This window comes from Mugil cephalus, chromosome 7, assembly GCF_022458985.1.
Source record: "Mugil cephalus isolate CIBA_MC_2020 chromosome 7, CIBA_Mcephalus_1.1, whole genome shotgun sequence".
Lineage (NCBI taxonomy): Eukaryota > Metazoa > Chordata > Actinopteri > Mugiliformes > Mugilidae > Mugil > Mugil cephalus.
This window is the reverse complement of record NC_061776.1, coordinates 20,467,540-20,486,565: the sequence shown is the minus strand read 5'-3', so window position 1 is coordinate 20,486,565 and position 19,026 is coordinate 20,467,540. Positions and strand designations below refer to the sequence as shown.

General features: G+C 42.7%; 3 protein-coding genes and 1 non-coding gene across 4 annotated transcripts; 3 read left to right on the top strand and 1 right to left on the bottom strand.

The window, feature by feature from the left end:
* The first annotated feature begins 513 nt into the window (after positions 1 to 513).
* Positions 514 to 585, top strand: trnap-ugg. Its single transcript has one exon. It is a non-coding gene; the product is annotated as a tRNA-Pro (tRNA).
* Positions 586 to 6,134: 5,549 nt separating this feature from the next.
* Positions 6,135 to 8,488, top strand: LOC125010861 (transcription factor Sox-14). The gene has a single exon (XM_047589738.1). The coding sequence runs from the start codon at positions 6,436 to 6,438 to the stop codon at positions 7,159 to 7,161; it is 726 nt and encodes a 241-aa protein (XP_047445694.1). The 5' UTR covers positions 6,135 to 6,435; the 3' UTR covers positions 7,162 to 8,488.
* A 161-nt stretch (positions 8,489 to 8,649) lies between these two features.
* cldn18 (claudin 18) lies at positions 8,650 to 12,513 on the top strand. Its single transcript, XM_047590098.1, has 5 exons — positions 8,650 to 8,982; positions 10,166 to 10,330; positions 11,583 to 11,748; positions 11,827 to 11,943; positions 12,064 to 12,513. Exons 1-5 carry the CDS (start codon positions 8,763 to 8,765, stop codon positions 12,158 to 12,160), a joined length of 765 nt encoding a protein of 254 aa, XP_047446054.1. The 5' UTR covers positions 8,650 to 8,762; the 3' UTR covers positions 12,161 to 12,513.
* Positions 12,514 to 13,129: 616 nt separating this feature from the next.
* Positions 13,130 to 18,916, bottom strand: selenof (selenoprotein F). The gene is made up of 5 exons (XM_047590313.1): positions 18,810 to 18,916; positions 17,411 to 17,578; positions 14,896 to 14,959; positions 14,393 to 14,442; positions 13,130 to 14,203 (listed from the first exon to the last, which is right to left on the bottom strand). The coding sequence occupies exons 1-5, from the start codon at positions 18,855 to 18,857 to the stop codon at positions 14,072 to 14,074; spliced, it is 462 nt and encodes a 153-aa protein (XP_047446269.1). The 5' UTR covers positions 18,858 to 18,916; the 3' UTR covers positions 13,130 to 14,071.
* Between the last annotated feature and the right edge of the window lie 110 nt (positions 18,917 to 19,026).

Genomic DNA, 19,026 nt, shown 5'->3' with positions numbered 1-19,026 from the left:
TTAAGTTTGAATGTCTTTGACTGAACAGTTTGTTGTGAATGAATGAATTCATGAATGAAAAATAATTTCAAACCAAAGTATTACAGAGGGATGAAAATATGAACATCTGCAATACAATAAAAATTATGTGAAATGAGCCCTGTTGTAAAATTTCTCATATTTTTTTCTGTTAAACAGTTCAGTTTGATCCACAGCTTCACGGGATGGTTAACATTAGTAAAATAAAACTACATGGGATGAAATAGAAGATTTTGATAAATGTTCTTCCTTTAATTTAAACTTTGCACTAATGGCAGCCTTCACAAAGGGGGCGCCATAAAGCCCATTATAAAACATCGTTCACTTCTTCGTTTTTCTTTTACATTATTGTTGACATGCTAAATATTAACCATGTTGTGGTGTGGCCTTCTTAAAATGTGTTAAATTAGAATACGTTTTAATCCTGAATTAATTAATAATTGATACCGTACCTTTGTGTGCTTATTATTTGTACCTGCCGCTACTTTTGCATGCGGCTCGTTGGTCTAGGGGTATGATTCTCGCTTTGGGTGCGAGAGGTCCCGGGTTCAAATCCCGGACGAGCCCACTCTTTTAGCCAAATAAATGACTTGATATTTTTTTCCCAGGTTGTTTGTTCGTCATAAAACAAGTTTGTTTGTTTGTTTTGTTTTACAAAAATAGACTTAAAGAAGTTACTGCTCAATTCAGTATGCATATATTTTTGTATACTGTTATACTGGTCTCTGGTGGAGTCTGGCAGTACTACCTTTGGTTGTTTCTATTATTTCTTTATTAATATGTGTTCAAATGTTTGCTAATATGTGTCATTTCAGAATGTATTGCGGTTCAACTCAGAATACATAAACTATAAAATAAATCATTGTAATTATCATCATATTCATTAATAATAGTTGAAATAAATTCACATGTGAGCGCTGATTTAGAGAGATATTCAGTATAGCTTCACAGCTGCAAGGTGTTTATTTAGTTCATAAAGAAAAGAAGTGCATGCACATTTTTTTAACACATCTTCACTCCAGTAGCACAGGATGAGAATCACTGGATATAAAACTATGTTCACTTGATGTCTTTCTGTCTTCACCCTGTAGGAATCGGAGGTTGCCACTGTGACAGCATCTCTGCTCCCCTCCCTCCAGTCTGGCTCAGGACAGCCACTGCTCTGCTTAACACGAGTCCAGGAGATATCTCGGTAAATACCAGCCTCTTTCCCTTTCTGTTACAGCAAGCATATCATCGCCACAGGCGCTACACTATTTCCATTATTTCCATAAGCCTCTTAGTGGCGCCATGCTCTGTCATTTGTAGAGTGGCTTCATACGATGAGACGTGTGAGTTTCTGTATATTTTAAGCGCCTCTTTCCTGTTCCCGCCATGGTGATTTGGCAAAGGGTTCCTGTTATGTTGTGAATAAGAATGATAATTTCTGTGTTTTATATGGATGCTGTAATCCCATTCTTCAGAGAGAGGAAGTGAGCAAGCAAGAGAGATACATGTAAAGAACCGTAATAATGTTTTTGCCTCTCTACTCACGCATGCTGCTTGTACTTTTAAGGTGCATTTCAACAGGGCTGAGTGTGAAATCAGTTTGAAAGAGCAAAATTTCTGAAAATGGAGGTGACACGAATGTGAAGAGACCCACGGATGTTGTTGTGAATGTTTGTTTTCGGAGACTCGAGCTGTTCTGCACAAAATTAAAAGCAGTGACTCAAACGCTTACAATGGAAGAGGCTGAAATGTGTGTAGAAGTGGCCCGTCACCAACGGTTTAATGAAAAGATAACTGTGATAAATTAAGTGGACTTTTGCCCCTGGCTGGCAGCACCCCAGAGGACTTTAGGAGATTTAGCATTAAGGCAACCACCAGAGCCCGTGTCTGTTCCGGATAATGCGTTACGAAGGGGAATACTTTTCAACATTTAATGCATTTCAAGTTTCCGCAAGTTAAATAGTGCAGCATGCTTTGGAAAATGGATGATGGTGATAAATCATCCACAAATTCTTCCGTTGTGCTAATAGCGAGATGGATAATTACAAAATTAGCTGTCAGGATCTTAAAGTAAATCATCTCTCGTTTCGTTTTGACATCCTTGTCATTATTGAAGTAGGGTAAATTAAAAGAAGGCGGTGGAGGATTTTAGCAGTAGCAGTATGTGATCTATCTATCATTATTTACACTGTTTTATTTCACCCTTCAGACTTTCTTTTAATATATAAATTCAGCGCAACCAGGGTGAGACAGACACTTGGAGCTCTGGCTCGTCTTTCTCCTCCCACCATCTCCACGCCATCATCACCCTCTTAACCGGTGTGTCATTTAAAGCAAAGCAGCTGCCTGCTTAGCCGGCACCTTTCACTTTTCAGGCAGCACTTAATTTACTGCAGGACATTTTAAATCTCTCGGCGCCGTGGCACTGAGTCGCTGACAAATGCCTGGTTGCAAATGTATCTCATTGACTGCTGACTCGGTCGTATTACAAACTGGCTGATAGGGGCTGCCACAGTAATGTGGCCCTCAGGTTTATCCCCACATGTAGGAGGAAGTGTATTAATTTAGTTTAGATGGGGCCTCATGAAGTGCACTGGCAGGCAGAGAGAAGAGAAGATCTCTCCCCCCCTCCTCTCTCTTAACCTCGGATTGTAGCTATCTGCCTTAGAGCCAAAGCATATTCCACAGGAGTCAGGAGGAAAGCTATTAAAACCGCTCTACTTTTCCTAAGTATCATAAGAATAAGCACAAGATTTAGTGAAATCCTCCCCAGAGCAGTGAAAATCTCCAGGATTTTCCCCTTGAAACGTTTCCTAATGGTCCTCTCAGAGGCGTCAGGATCTCTTGTTAGACCTGAATGTTTTTTGGATTTCAGTGTATTTACTCGGAGCTGAAGTGACAAAATTTGAAGTGTGAGCGCATCAGAACTTTACACATGACGAGTTGGAAACCATTCTCCAGCCCACCGGCACGCTGTCCGGTAAACGTGGACTAAAAAAAAATATCTGAACTTAGTGCATTTGCCTCAGCGCATCCTGAGATCACGCTGGTATTCCCAGGCTGATGCTGAACCACCTTCACCCTCCTCCGCATGAGGGGCCGCGGCTTTATCTCGTCAAGTCTCCACCTTCAGACGTGAACCACAATCTTATCTCATATCAGCTTGGAGATTCTGGAAACTTGGATTTTTGTCAATAATTCATTAAGTTATCCCACTCTTTGCTTCACTCTGTGTTAGTCTGTAGACACGATAAGATGCCCTACAGCTACGGGAAATGTGATGACTGAACTTTTTCACATCCTCGTTAGGCTCCTGCCAGGCCAGTGGGGGCGGAGAAGTTTGAGAAACTATTGCATATGATGTCAATTAATCTGTTTAATCGCTATTATTTACTCTATAAAACAGATCATTTCATAATTTCTTTGTTCAACTAATAGTCCAAAGATATTCAGGTTACTATATTAAAACAGTTCATCCTCACAGCCAAGAAGACATTTGTTCATTATTTGTATATGTATTTCTTTTAATAGTTTATTATATATATTTTTGGGGATTTTATATTTTTGCCAGATTAATTGATTTTCATTTATCCTATACTTTCAGCATGAGGTAAGCTGTCTAAGTACAAAAATAATACTGTTATAATAAATAGAAATCATTTTAAGTACCATTGGATCCGATCACATCAGAGGAGAATAAAAAAAGTAAAACCCTGGAGCCTTTTATAGAAATGAAATAAGATTTATTTATTTATTTTTTAATCTGTGTGGAGAAATTAAGGATTAAGAGGTACATAATGAGTAACCAGCATTGCCAATAAAATTCATTTACGCTGGTTTTCTCTTCCCGTCATTGACCCGGTAGATTGTTTCCTTGTCGGCCGATGGCGCGCCCCCGGCTGGCGTGCCCGACCTGCCTCCGTGCGTCGTCTTTCATTTCCTTTTCACCCCCGGGCCTTTCTGTACCTGTCAATTTCTTTCTACAGTGTGACTCCTTAATCCACCTGAGTGCATAGAGGACAGTTTTGACATAAGAAGAAAAGATAGACTCCTAAGGAGAGGACCAGTATCTTTAGAGCCCGGGGGATAACCGGATTACGACAGCCATTTTGTGCTGCTGGCAGTTTTTCTTATTACCCGTTTCCCCCCTCATCTCTCTGGAAGTTGAAATGCTGCCCTTTCTTGGAAGTCACTCCAAACACAGACATGGAAGTTCAGAAAAAACACAACACATGTTTTCTCCCCTTCCGCTAAAACAACAGAAAGTTTTGTCCTTGATAATAAAAAAAAAAAAGGAATGCGGACCAGTAAAGAAGTGCAGGGAAAAAGATCATTTCTCCACACTGCCCTGTGTTCTCAGACAGTCTTCTCTTCGCTGAGAGCTGAGGGCTCTCTCAAACACGGCTCCTCTGTGGAAGCGATAATTGTCTCTGCGTGGCAGAGGGGGCCTCCCGTGTGTGGAGGCCGGGCTGAACACACAGCACAGAAGATAACGGCGCGGTTATGAGGAGACAGATCAGCTGTCTGTCCCCCGCTGCCAATCACTTTATCCCTCCGGCCCGTCTGCTGCGGGGAAACCCGGAGAAAAACACTCCCTGAAAAAGTCTTATCATCTCCGCCACTGGTGCATTGTGCACAACTGGATCCTTTATGTCCATTTGCTTTGCCTTTGAAGAGGCCTGTGGCGTCTTTGATTGTGGGAGGTAAATGAAATAAAGGCCCCCTCCTCGCCGGTGCCCTGATATCTGAGTTTATCGCTGCAACCAAAACCGAAACCCCGAGCTTCAACTGACCGCCACGGGTCTGTCAACGGACAAACACGTCGCGCTTCTGTCATGGAAATAATCCTTTCCGCAGAAGCCATCTTGGGTGCCTTTGAGGAGGCCTGGATGCTTCCACTTAGACAGAATTAAATTCCTCCTTGTAAAATGAGCTTCCCGAGGACACACTCCATACACTGATCCCCTGTTATTACCCAGAAGCACCTGCATCTTCCACTGAGCAGCAGCATACAGTACACGGCGCCACCTTTAATTTATAGTTAAGTTACTGCTCGGGGTCCATCAATGGCATTTCAATAACAGATGAGATGGACGAAGCAGACATTTGATCAGATAAGGTGCTGTAATTATGAAAACTGTGGAAATCTATGGAGTCACCGAGGGCCCTGTGATTAGTATTGATTGTGTAGGAGGAGGAGGTGAGCCACTGGTACACATAATGATATATATGATAAACCCGCATGGCATGATGGGAGAGAATTTGAATGAGCCACGGTGTGAGGTTTGAAGACACAATTTTGCGATCCTCGCAACAAATATTTAGAAAGAATATCTACACTCTGACCTCAGCCGGTCTTGTTTGTTTGGGCCTCTTATTGGTGTTGAAGAAGTTGGCTGACAATGTGTAACTCCAAATAACTTGATACATTTTATTTGAGGCTTTGTAAAAAGTCAAACAGGCCAAGGAGGACAGTAGCTGCATGGTCCACAGGAAGACGACACCAGGGTCAGCTTTGTTTAGTTTAGACTGATGTCCCACCACAGACGCTGCACTCGCTTGCAAGTTCATTTGGTAGCGAAAACCAATACATTCCAATATAACAATCCTGCACTAGATCCCCCTTCCTGACACTTATAATGTACAGTTTATATCACTAGTGTACCTCATTGAAGGGGAATGAATATGTAAGAATGTAAGAATCAGGAATCATGTTAAATTCGCAGCTTTAGTGGCTCAGGGGAACAGGATCAGTAACAAAGTACCAAGTATAACCATATAGCTGTAAAGATTCTCACTGTATCTAAAAACAACAATAACCTTCAACAGGACTTTATTATTACTATTATTATTATCTTTTTTTATTATTATGTTATATGGTATATGAGACCAGGTACAGTTGTTCCCTTAAACTAACCCTTCAGTTTCCAGTTTTCTGCGTGTTTTGTGTGGCACATTACTCTCCTCCCTGGCTTCCTGTCCTCGCGTGGACGCGTGTCTCACTAGCGACTAAAAACTATTGGAGAGATAAAGAAGAGGGGTGTTACTCAGAGATGTTGCAGGCCTACAGTCGTTATTTGTGAAGGGATTACACCGCGCTCTCTTTCCCATTGGCTTGGTCTGCCGTGACAGTGGTGTGGTAATGAGTGGATGACATGCCCAGCATCATCCATAACAAGCTTGGTCCCGTGTGACTCCCATTCATGCGCCCATGCAGTCTTCGGCTTTCTGCTGTGTTCAGTTCCACTTTGTGCTCCAGTCACTTACTTGGACTTACTCTCTGACTAAAATATATATATATATATATTTCTACATTTATGCTTGAGGTTTCTTCGCCACTTTTCCTTTTACGCGCCAGAGGAACATGATGCGTAGTTTACTTTAAAGTGCGACCGGTGTGTGCTTTGATTGAATGTGTTAGTTCCTGAAATGGCAAAACCTTTAGATCACATCAAGAGACCAATGAACGCCTTCATGGTTTGGTCCAGAGGCCAGAGGAGGAAAATGGCCAGGGAAAACCCGAAGATGCACAACTCAGAAATCAGCAAGAGGCTCGGCGCGGAGTGGAAGATGCTCTCCGACTCCGAGAAGCGTCCGTACATCGACGAGGCCAAGAGACTGCGAGCTCAGCACATGAAGGAGCACCCGGACTACAAGTACAGACCCAGACGCAAGCCAAAGAGTCTCCTGAAGAGGGACCGGTTTGTCTTCCCTCTGCCGTCTCTGCTCGGGGACGCAGCTGAGCACTTGAAGGGATTTTCCATCGACTCTTTTCTTGTCCCCGGGGATAAAGCCAGAGCTCTCCTCGCTCCCGCCTCTTCCTCGTCCTCGTTCTCGCTCTTGGAGCCGGTGACGCAGCTCAGCACCGGAGCTGTCCAGCGGATGGCGGATCTGCCCCACACTCTGGCCGCAGGCGCTCTGCCGTACAGCGCGCACGGCTTTGGATACCAGACTGGGGGGTTCGGGGGTCTGACTTGCACCGGGCAGCACGCACACAGTCATCCGTCACCTTCTAGCCCGGGATACATGGTGCCGTGTAACTGCAGCGCCTGGTCCGGCGCCAGTTTACAGCCTCAGGTGGCATACATCCTCTTCCCCGGAGGGATGACCAAGAGCGGCATGGACTCGTACGGTTCACCCAGCTCCACTCTGTGAATGGCTGGACGCACTTGAGGACGCATGGAGGAAAATTGCGCGCTGGACCTGCATGCGTAAAGCTGGGCTTGAACACTCGTTTTCACCTTACAACTGTCACAGAGGTTAACTTTGAATATTGTAGTGTTTCTGCAGACATTATAAACAACAGTCTCACCCTTATTCTACCAAAATACAGAGAAAATGTTTGGGGGGTTGATGTAAAGATGCTATTTTATTACTCTTTTACAAAAAAAAAACAACAGCAAGTTTTAACTTTTAAAATAAAGTGTAACCTACTAAATACAATATTAAAATTACTCATCAAACACACACGCACACACAGGTTGACAAGTAATTTTGTGTTACTGTTACTTTCTTACATGTTTATTATTGATGCTTCTTTATATTGATTGACTGGATTTTTTTGACTGTTACATTTGGACAGTAACACATTTTTTTGTCCCCCCGGGGTATGTATCTCAGTATGTTGGCCTGTTTTTCCAGTTCAATTTGAAAGTGGAACTAATAAATGTCTCCTGAAGGATTGTCTTAAGATAGTAGTATCCTTGTCTCAAAAGGAAGCCGGTTGATGTTTGGTGAAAGGCGTTAATGTGACGTTGGTGGTTCGGTGACATTTGCAGCCACAGTGTTTGCACCAGAGCTGGACTTACACATGATACAATCAGATGCTAATGCATTACAGACGCATGACAGAATCCGGTCCTGTTTGATGACCACGGCATGAGTTTTTGAGTTGTGTGAGTCTGACTGTGTGTGAGCCAAAGTGAGCGACGATAAGAGAATAATAGAAACTTCTCTCCTGCCCAGTTGTTGACACAGCGATAACGTGAAAAGTTGAATCAGGGAAGTCGTGCGTTCGTTCCGTAGTTGGAAAAGCATGAATGTGAGCTCACAGTGAAACCGCGGAGCTTTAGTCACGATGATGTTGACGGCAGCTCACAACGCGCGTCTGGTTTCTGTGACTTGAAACAGGAAGCGTGTGTCTATCACTTATGGTATTAATACAACAAATGTTCTTTTCTTTGCTCTTTACCTCACTCCCTGCACCCCAGCAGAAGAGAAAACCTCACCAGTCTCACTCTAGCTCATCCTGACCTTTGACCTCCACCTTTGTCACATTAATTTTAAAGTAGGACCTAATATAAACTGAAATCACACCTCAGGTTGTCTTAGACCACACTGACTCACACACACTTCTCATCTGTGCATACACTTTTTTCTTCTTCTCTTTTTATAGTTTGTGACGTTGTCAAATGTGATTTACACGCTGACAAACATGTGGTGGTTCCCTGAACGCTTAGTGGAGCCACTGATATCATATTTACATTTAAAGGCTCGTTTCGGTGCCAGCTGCGCCTGTCGCCGCTGTGTCCACACCCCTGAACGCGGCGGCCCAACCCATGCTGCTGTGTCACCCACTGGGTGAAACCCAACGCCCCCGCCCAACCGCGCCATCACTACAAAGCTCCACTCTGCCCACCGCCATCCTCTGATTGCGCGCCACGCACCTGTTCACCGCTGTTACTTCATTTAAGTGATATCTGTTCATCGTTTTAAACCGGGAGGTTTACTGTCTGACCTGAAGCAGGGACTCAACTATGGCGCCATCAGCTCTGCAGAACGGTGGATTCATCCTGGGCTTGATTGGAGCGGCGGCCCTCATCGCAGCCACCGCCATGAACAAATGGAGCGTGAAGGACCGGCAGGGGGACGTGGTGACGTCCGTGTACACCTACAAGGGTCTGTGGCAGGACTGCGAGACGACAACCTCCGGATTCACAGAGTGCCGCCCGCTCTACGGCCTCCTGGGCTTCTCAGGTAGGACAAGACTCACAAGCCTGAATCTGATGAGCTTATCGGTGGCTCCTAGCAATTACACGCGTCCAGTTTGTCTGAATGAGGCTCCGCCACTGTCCACGCCGCGGCCTCGTGGGCCTCTGCTAGCGAGGAAAGTAGAACAGGACGCTCAGACTCCTCAGAATTAGGAGGGAGCTTCTCTGTCTGCCTCCCCTCACGCCGTACGTCTGTAAAATATCTCATGGAAGAACAAAGCAGATGTGATGAGCAGCCTCTGGGTTTTACCAAAATGCTCACTCATGATGAGGCCTCTGGGTGAATGTAAACCGAACCAAAATGAAAAACTGGTGCCGAGAAAATAGACATTCTTGTTAATTCGAATACAAATAGAAACTAGACCATAGAATTGAAATAAAACTGAGTAAAACTGAAAAATGTTGAACAAGCATTGGTGACTGCATGATTCTGAGTTTTGCTCTTTCTGTCTTGTATATCTGAACTTGTTCAAATCCAAAATTACTAAAATTAATACTAAAATAAACCTAAATATGTTTTAACAGTTAAACTTAACTCAGATGAATAAACCTCCTGATAAAGAAAAATCCACAAAAACAACAATAATTCCGCTCATGAGCCTCTAACACTGTCAATAAAGCAGTGAAGTAAATGAAAATAGAGACATATTTTTATAATTTAATGCCAATTGAAAGGTAATGAAGGTAAAGTAATTATTAAGAGTTAGAATATGAAAAGAAAACGCCGTCTCACTATCTTCTTGAGGAAACCATTGTTGGACAAAAAGCTGCTTGTTGTCAAAAATACGTGATTTAAATGATCGTTTTTTACACAGATTTTTACACTCAGTCTCTGTTGTCCTCAGTATCTACAGCAACCAGCCCACTCCTATCAGTATTTGCATTAGCAGCGGTGCACCCTGGCCACTGTACTGGATGACCAGTCAATACAGTTATCAGAAGGAGAACAAACAAAAAAGCAAAGGGCAGTTTCCCTCAGCACACCTACCGCAGCTGCACACAGGTCACAACATTAGGCACACAGTAGGAGCACTCCTCAGTCGGAGGATGGTTAGCCTTAAAACGCGAGGGCTGAGGGCACAATAGAAAAGTCTTATCAGACTCATGACCTGTGCCGCTGGTTTCTGACAGAGTCAACAGAACAGGACCGTGATGTGTTTTCCCTCCAGGTACCTTCCAGGCCGTGAGAGCCCTGATGATAGTGGGTGTGGTGCTGGCCGTGCTCGGAACTGTGATATCCGTCTTCTCCCTGTCCTGTCTCACCATGAACAAGATGGAGGACACCACCAAGGCCAAGATGAGCCTCACCGCCGGCATCATGTTCATCATCGCTGGTACGAGTTCCTAAAGTGACACAGATAAGTGTTACTTTAAGTCCTGACACAGCAACGCAAACATACTCATTAACAAGTCAAAGTCCTGCAACAAAGCTGGATTTAACTAAAAGTAAATATATAATGAGAAAAATGTGGTTTAACCGTAAAGTATTAACCCTTTATGAGGCAAGGAACCAGCACATTTTAAATTGTGTCCATGTGCCTCTGGTTTTGACTCTGAATGAACACAAACTATGGTGTCTAATGTGATAATGTGTATGTTGACAGTGCCTGAATCAGCACTTACGTTTTAATTTTTTCCATGAAAATAATAATAAAAAATAAATTCATTAAAGTAAAATAGTCATATGATAACACTCAAGGGCTGAAAATAGAATTTCCCAGTATTTCAATGAGTGCCCTCCCTATAAAGTGATTGTTACATTTGTCATATTATTAGTTAGCGTTGTTGAACGCCCCTGTAGACTGATGTTGTGCATCATGGTGCGTGATGACTGATAGCTCATGCTTAGATTTATTTACCACATAAGGACAAGGAAACATACAGTATTTGTTAAATTCATCAGCCTCGATTTTCTCCATAAAAGTTTAAAGAAAAAATTAAAAAATTAAAAAAAAAAAAAAAGAGTCATATTTGCCCTACAGTAACACTCTAGGGTTGAAATTGAGAATTTCCAAGTATTTTAATGCCCTATTAAGGATTAAAGTGACTGGTTTGGTGCTTCAGACATTATCGGATCATTCATACTGAAGCGTCTGTGTCTAAGCATTGTGTCACTGGAGCCGCTGCTGCAGGCAGAACTAGCTTGAAATACTTTGTGTAAAGTTTCATTTATAGTTGATGACGAAAGAACAAAGTTAAATGTCAGGACTTGTTCTCTAATCTTTGACCTTCTGGGTAATTTGAATATTTGCTGTTAAACCAGGTCAGAGATTTAGGGGGAAGAATCCATCTCAAATGTGACAACACACTGATTGTTGGAGACAAAGAGGTCAAAACCACATATTTAATATTTAAACTGTGTGCCGTATTTTAACAGCTCTTTATATCGTCCATGGTGTAAAATGTTAATATGAAGCAACTAAAGCTGTCAAATAAATGTAGTGGTGGAGAAAGTGTGAAATATCTCTCTGGAAAGTAAAGGTTAAGTAAAACTTAGTGAAGTTTTTTTTTCTTTTAAAGTTTTATCTGACTACTTTTATCTGAATACTAAATAAATAAATGACTGAGTTCCTCTCTGTGCCTCAGGTGTGTGCGGTATTGCAGGAGGTTCCATCTACGCCCATCAGATCGTATCCTCTTTCATGATGTCCAGTTACTCTAACTATGGAGGAGGCTACGAGCAGGGGATGATGGGGGGAGGGATGGGGATGGGGATGGGGATGGGTGGAGGAATGTCAGGGGGACTTCCTAGGTAAGATTTTAGTTTTTCTTCTCACCTTTGATAACATTCAGAGGTAGGACCTACTTTAAGCTGGTTGGTCTTCAACAGATACACGTTTGGCCCTGCTCTGTTTGTCGCCTGGATCGGAGGGGGGGTTCTGCTCATCGCTGGCATCCTGAAGTCTGTGTCCTTCAAAGAGATGGTGAAAGATGATGAAAAACCACGGTGAGACCACTCACAGATCTGTAGCAAAGGATGAGAATGAACCTCAACAACATTTTTTTTTATTATTATTATTATTTTACACCTTTTACATGAGTCCTCCTGCTCCTTCTTGCCTTTCAGGTACCCGGGGGTGGTTTACAAACCTCAGTCCCACAGTCAAACCGAGGTGATAGATCACCATATGGAGCAACGCAAGGGAGAGCAGAAGTACGTGTAAGCTTCGAGAACAGAACAGAACAGTCTGTGTTTGCCAAGGCGTCGAGACGTTTTTAGCGGTTTCATATTTTTCAGATTTTCTATTTCCATTTTCCTCATAAATACATTCATACATACAGCACATCTTTACAATCTGGAAACAGAATGGAGAAATATTTAGTTTGTACATCCGATTGGCACCTAAATGTTTATAAATGCTGTATGACACTGTATGAAATTGAAGCCTTTTTTTTTTTACTTGTGTTTTTGTCAAATCATTTATATATTTTTGTTTTTAAGAATAAAACGCTGATTTGTGAAATGTTACAACAGACTTAACTGTATTGTATTAAATGCATTTACTGATGATTAGTAACATATAAATACCTAATTGATCATTGATTGATTATTCTCATGTTAAACTTTATTACTAGTAGAAGCATGTTGGGGAAACAGGAAACCCTCTCCCTACATACATAACTATCCAATCCAATCAAAGACACAATTAGTTAGTTACAGGTGGTGGATTACACATTAATGAGATCCTAAACACAGATTCTTTAAGCCACAGCTAATGAAAGCTTTAAATAGAGCAGAGGATCGACAGATGAGTTAAGGCGTCTTAAGGAAGCTTTTGGCCAGGCAGTGTATATTCATATGAGTGCACCTGGTTTAAGTGTAGTCATCTGTGGCCAACTTGCAGCAACAATCTGCTATATTACTATTAATGCTCTGCCTTTTATTAAAGAGTAAAACAATCTAGATGTCGAGACACTGATAATGATGTATAATGATACACATTTTTAGTCTGAAGTCACTAAACGTGTCGTGAACCTGCAGGCGGAGCAAAAAGAGCTGCAATGTCACTTAAGGCCACTAGATGTCAGCACAGTCCCACCTTTGCTTTGAAAAGTGACTAGTTTCTAAGTATCCCCAAGAAAGTCATACATGCGTTCAACTGGGAGCAAAGGACTCACCACTCAGAGACAAATTACCAGAGACTTTGTTTATTGTTGCATATTTAAACCGTCAATTCACTTGCCAAAAACAGCTTGCTTTCCAAACAAATCCAGTTTCTCTCCAGAGCAGAAGACGCAGAAACACACAAATTCACATCCGACCTCGCATCCCAAACCTGGTTTACTGCGAGGTCTTCACCAACGTGTGCCCGGGCAAACACGACTGCATCTGGGGAGGAACTAGGATCCATTCTCTCTTACTACAAATCCCAACGTTACATCAGTTACAACAATGAGCGTTATAAAAAAATAATTATACAAGAATATCAGACGGACAGGCGGGAGGAACGGACGCTCCCACAGATAGACAACAAAACAGGTCACATAATGTGCATGTTTTCTTTTCCAAACCTAAGGAATCCACTGCGAGTCATTAATTTTAGGTTAATAGTAGGTGTGCTGCCCCTTTAGGCTCCGAGATTATGGAATTTCAAACTCTCGCGTAAGCTATTTGGTAAAATCCTGACAAGAAATTCATAAATTTCAGATACAAAAACAGTCATATAGAGCAGTGATTCCTCAACAATTTATCAAGGCCGAGTTGTATACAAACTGGTAAATAACTAAATGGTCATGATCACTCAAAAAAAAAAAAAAAAAATTGCTCACTTGCTTCTAGTAAATCTTTAGCTATGCAGATAGTTTTCACTTAGTTTGTAGAAAAAAATCTATGGACGTTTCTGCCTCATGTGTAATTCACTGTGGAGGGTTAGTCATAGTGTTCGGTGGTTAATTTTAAGTAGCTAACTCGTGGATTTGGAAGCTTTTGACATTGAAGCTTTGACAATTAACAGAGAAACTATCTGCATCACTAGATTAAACTAGAAGTAGGTTTCTTTGGGGGAGCTGACCCTTTAACTCAAGTCTTTCCAAACAAAACAAAAAAAAAAAAGAAAGAAAATCTGTACTGGTGTCTATATTCGATCTAACTTCTCACTCAGGAACTCCTCCACGCTGTCTGTGTTCCACTTGAGGATGCTGAGTTCTTCAGCGATGTTCCCGTTATCGTCCAAAAGCTTTAGTACAGGATCTGAACCTCTGACGTACTGCGGAGAGGGAAGAGGTGAAGGGAGGAAAGAAAGGAGTGGGCGGCGTTAGACATGCCAGTCTGTCCTCGTTACAAACATTCAGAGAAATGTGTCATTTGAATCTGGTTCATCCTAGAAACCACAGTGGACGAAATGTACTTTCTAAAGCCTAATGAGCCTAATGATGACAGACACAATCATCGCTACCTTGATCTGAAGACCCTTGAACATCTTCGGCTTATCGCTCCTGACAAAAGCTGCGGAGGAAAAAAACAAGTGTCAGCTAATCAATCGTCACTCGCTGTTTAGTGTTTAGCACTGGGAGAGTAATTAGTGACGACTGCAAGCCCTCGTGAGAATGCAGCGTTAACAGCGGAGGAGACAGTTGAAAACACAGGGCGGCTACAGCTGAAGAAAACAAACGACGGCCATATGGCACAGACGGAGCTCCAGACGTCTACCTCCCATGCTGAGGCGAGCTGCAGTAACTCCATCAAAGTAACTTGACACTCAATTAACTGCACGTTAGTCTGAGCAGGAATTGGAGCCACAGAGGAAACACGGGGGGAAAAAATAACTTCAAAAGCATGTTTGAAACCCGTCCTGGGGCCGTTAGACCACCTACTGGAAATTAAAAAAAAAAAATAAGACACAAAACAAGTCAGGAAATGCTGTTACTGGTGACAGAGTAGAATCAATAGAGACCTCACCTTGGACTTGAGGGAACCTCCCCAATTTTCATCCACACACCTCGAGGATGGCTCCAGCGTAGAGCTGAGTGCGGAGGAAAATAATGTTACGCCAGCGCAATAAACATTTTTCTTCCCCACATCTATGCCCACACACTGAGCCTGAATGAACGGAGGCTCTGCTGGTGGTAGATGTCTGGCCTGGAGGAGTAATTTGATTCATAAATGTGTCCGGGCGACTCCTTGGGGGTCATTAAACTGTGAGCCTGTGCATATGGAGTAGGCCTGATGGATGGCCATTTGTGCCGGGCTCACTCGTAATCAAACCTCCGGCCCTGGTACACAATAAGTTATGGGGAAATTGGACTGTCGCAGCAGTACGTCAAGGCAGCGCGTCTGCTCTGTTTTCGGGGAGGACGGCAGTAAATGACCAGGTCGGCTGGTTCGCGCAGCAGCAAATTAAATTTCGCGTGCGAAGCTGCGTTCCTTTCCTCTCCCCGAGTCTCTGTAAACAATCTGTGATGGCTGAAATAAAAATTTTGTGCTTTTTACTTTGACCACTTCATCAGATGGTACTAGTATTTTAACATTTTAAATGTTTGCCTAAATCAGGCCTGTAAAGCTCCACTTTCTCAGAACCTCTTCCATGTCTTGATGTTACCGTTACATCCTCTTATCAACCCTGCAGACACATTCATCAGCCACAGACATTACGGCGGAAAATGTTAGGAGATTAAAGGTTGGAGCATCGTTGAAAATGACCATAATAGAAATCTCTAAAGGTTAACAAGGAAATAATATGTGTATTTTAAGTCTGACTGGAATCTCAGATATTTGCGACCACGATAATTCAATAATTGCGTGTTTACGTGGTTATTTATATTCCACAAATAATAAGAATAATAACCCAATCAAAATAAAAAGGCCTGATGTAAACACCTCAGTTAGAACAGACTGTGCTGACTGGAAGTCATTCTCAATCAGATTGAAAGGAGGAGATAAAAACCTTTCATAAACACATTAGCATCTAAAAACCACGTCAACACCTGATCTGCTCGTTTCTCCTTCAGACCTTTTGATGTAGCCTCCATGTAAACGGTAAAATTGGATTCTCTGATCAGAATTAAGGGGAAATAAACTAAGTCACTAAAAGCAAAAATGTGGAGATTATTTCCCTGATACTGGTTATTATTCTAGTCCATTCAACCATAGCCCAGAAACCAACACACGGTTATTGACTCTTATCTGACAGTATTTTAGTAGTGCCTGAAAACATTAGGCAAATACACTATGTTTCATGTTTAACTGTACAGCTTGTGCTGCTGAAGGGTAATGGACTTCCTGGGCCATTCTGCATAGAAGTGATATCACACTTGACCAAAGCATATGTTAAGAGTTGATTTTGGTATTTTCATGGGATTAAATAAGGAGAAGAATATAAACCATCCTAAGAAAGAAAGATCTATTCACACTCCTGAAACGGCTGCTTCTCGTGTTATTGTCATCAACTCTGCATCAAACAGGGCTGTGAGGGGTTTGTTTGCTCTGGAGAGTCCTAATGTATCATCACACCCAGGGGAGTCGATGTGCCGCTACGGGCCACTGGTGCTCTGCAGAGAAGAGCACATTTGAAACTGAGTAACCGAAATGCCCTCCATGCTCACTGAATCTCACTAATCGACGGGGTTGCACAATAAGCCATTCCTCAGGCGGTTTAATGATACGGCACTCGCTGATTGAAAGACTTGAAAGAATTCTTAAGGGAGATAATTGTTGCTGTCTGAGGACAAAATGTACTTGGTGGCACTGTTGTTTCTCTCGAGTGCAGCTGGAAACAGACGGCTGCGCTTTTCGCTCGAATCGTGAGAGGGAACGAGAGTAATCTCTTCTCTAAATGTCTGCCTAAAACAGAGTTATCATCAAGAGATGTAATGAGGTGCGCCCTGCACTTCTCCAAGGTGCCGTTGCTAGGATACCATGCATACCATGCTCTGGGGGCATTGCTTAATCAAAGCGAAATTATATTGTTTTTTTTTTTTGTTTTTTTTTCACCATCACTCGAGTCTTTGTCGGTCAGAACGCGGCAGGAGCTCCTTGAATTTGATGTAATCACCGGATCATTAAGCAAACTGTGACACGGAGAGACTCCTGCTGCCTAACGACACAGTTTGACCTCATTGAAAGTATCAAGCTGGGGTTATAGAGCCCGAACTCCGATCATCAGAGAGAAAGACTGAGGCAGATGATGACAGAGTTCGTGTGTGGCAGCTCAGACCTGAAGCACAGCTGCAAACAGCACCAACAGACCCAGTGAGAGAGAGAGAGAGGATAAAACTAGGCTGTTTTTAGTAGCAGACCAAATGCTGAGGGGTGTGACCCTGTCAATAAAAGTGACACATACTGACAGAGGGGTCCTCTAAGTGCTACGACCATCAGTCGAGAGCCTAAACTAACAACAAAAGCTTTTAAGTTTTAAACAAAAACTTTGACTTCATCCGCACGGGCAGCTACTTTCAGGCTGCTTTTGTTCTTTTACCTTGCGCCCTTCCATCTGGGCCTCCTGCTGGCAGCAGTGCCGGCAGTCAGGCTGGAGCTTGGCGAGGCTGAACTCCCCGAGCAGGTCACAGGAGCTGCACAGCAGGTTGCTGGAGAAGCCCAGCTCCCTGCACGCCTCAGACGTCAGGTCGGCACCGTACGCCGACAGCTGGGGGGAGAGGAAGCGAGAGATGAAAGAGGAATGAATCAAAGGCAATTACAGGCTGATTTTTAAGACAGCACCTCGCTACTACTGAAACAGGTTGAGATCGGGAACTGACATCGTCATGAAGTGCACATTTGCAGGGAAATGGAAACTGAACCCTAATGAGAAGTGAGCGACCTATATACAACCCTTTATATCCTATATATTATGTAACTCGACACAAACCTAAGATCATAATGCAGTAATGGAGTCTTTTAAAATTCCACTCAGTTCACTGGCTATATCGTGTATTAGATTCTAGGTGTTTCCTTCAGCCCAATGTATGTATCTATGACAGGAATTTGTTTATCTTGTTTCTCCTGTTCTTCTCTGTCTCTTCCTGGCTGTCCTTTGGCAGATGAGTCCCTCTATATGAGCTGGGTTCTGCTCAAGGTTTCTTCCTGTTAAAAGAGAGTTTTTCCTGCCACCGTCACCCTCAGGCTGGTTTTCGTATATCATCTTGAGACAATTTATGTTGTTACTGACACTATATATGCGAAACTGAATTGAAGCTTCTAGGTTAGGTTGGAAATGGGGGTCAATATGTAGCCAGTTAAGGCTCTTTCAAACTGAGGTGTCTCCATCCTCTTTGTTACAAACTGTCCACATTACTGACACTGACATGAGGCTGCTGCTGTTCATTTTTTGTGTTTCTTTGTTTTGTCCGCTTCTCCTGTGCACACAACCTGACAAAAGCACTGCTACTTAGATTACCACGATCCGTTTTCGCTTTCATATTTCAGGAAGGCGTCCCTGTTCTGAGCAAGACTTCGACACCTTGCTTTTTAAATTTTCAACTTTCTCCTTAAATTTGAGCTGAAATAATCATTAACTAACTTACATGGGCTCGATGACTGAGAGGCTCAGACTTAGACGGGTTAAGTACATTTCGGAAACCGGAAGTCTTCTTTTACCATTGCTTTTCTCCTATTAAATACATACACTCAGATTGGTTTACGAATAGTAAAGCCCAGTTAAGGAAGCAACAAAGACTGCGAAGGTTTGATTTTCCATTAGGACTTGAAGTGGTTTTAAGGATAAGCCACGTCATTTTGAAGGTCCGGGCACAGCAGGATGCGGCTCACAAAACGAAACTTGACGTTCACCAACTGACAGCTTCGTCAGCAATTCGTGCGAGGTATAAACGCCTCTCAAAGCGGACGCCATTGGTATTTTGTATCGTTAATAAACTCACCGTCTGAAATAGCGAGAGAAGCCACAGGAGATACACCTCTCCCGACATTTTGCAGCTTGCTTTGTAAGCACAACTACTCTTAGGACCCCTCTATATTGCCGAAGGGAGGCCACACTGCGCCTGACTATAAAACGACATAAATGATAATTTATCTCGTCAATATATTTATATTTCATTAATATAACGTAGCATACTTAGGATACATAACTACTCATAA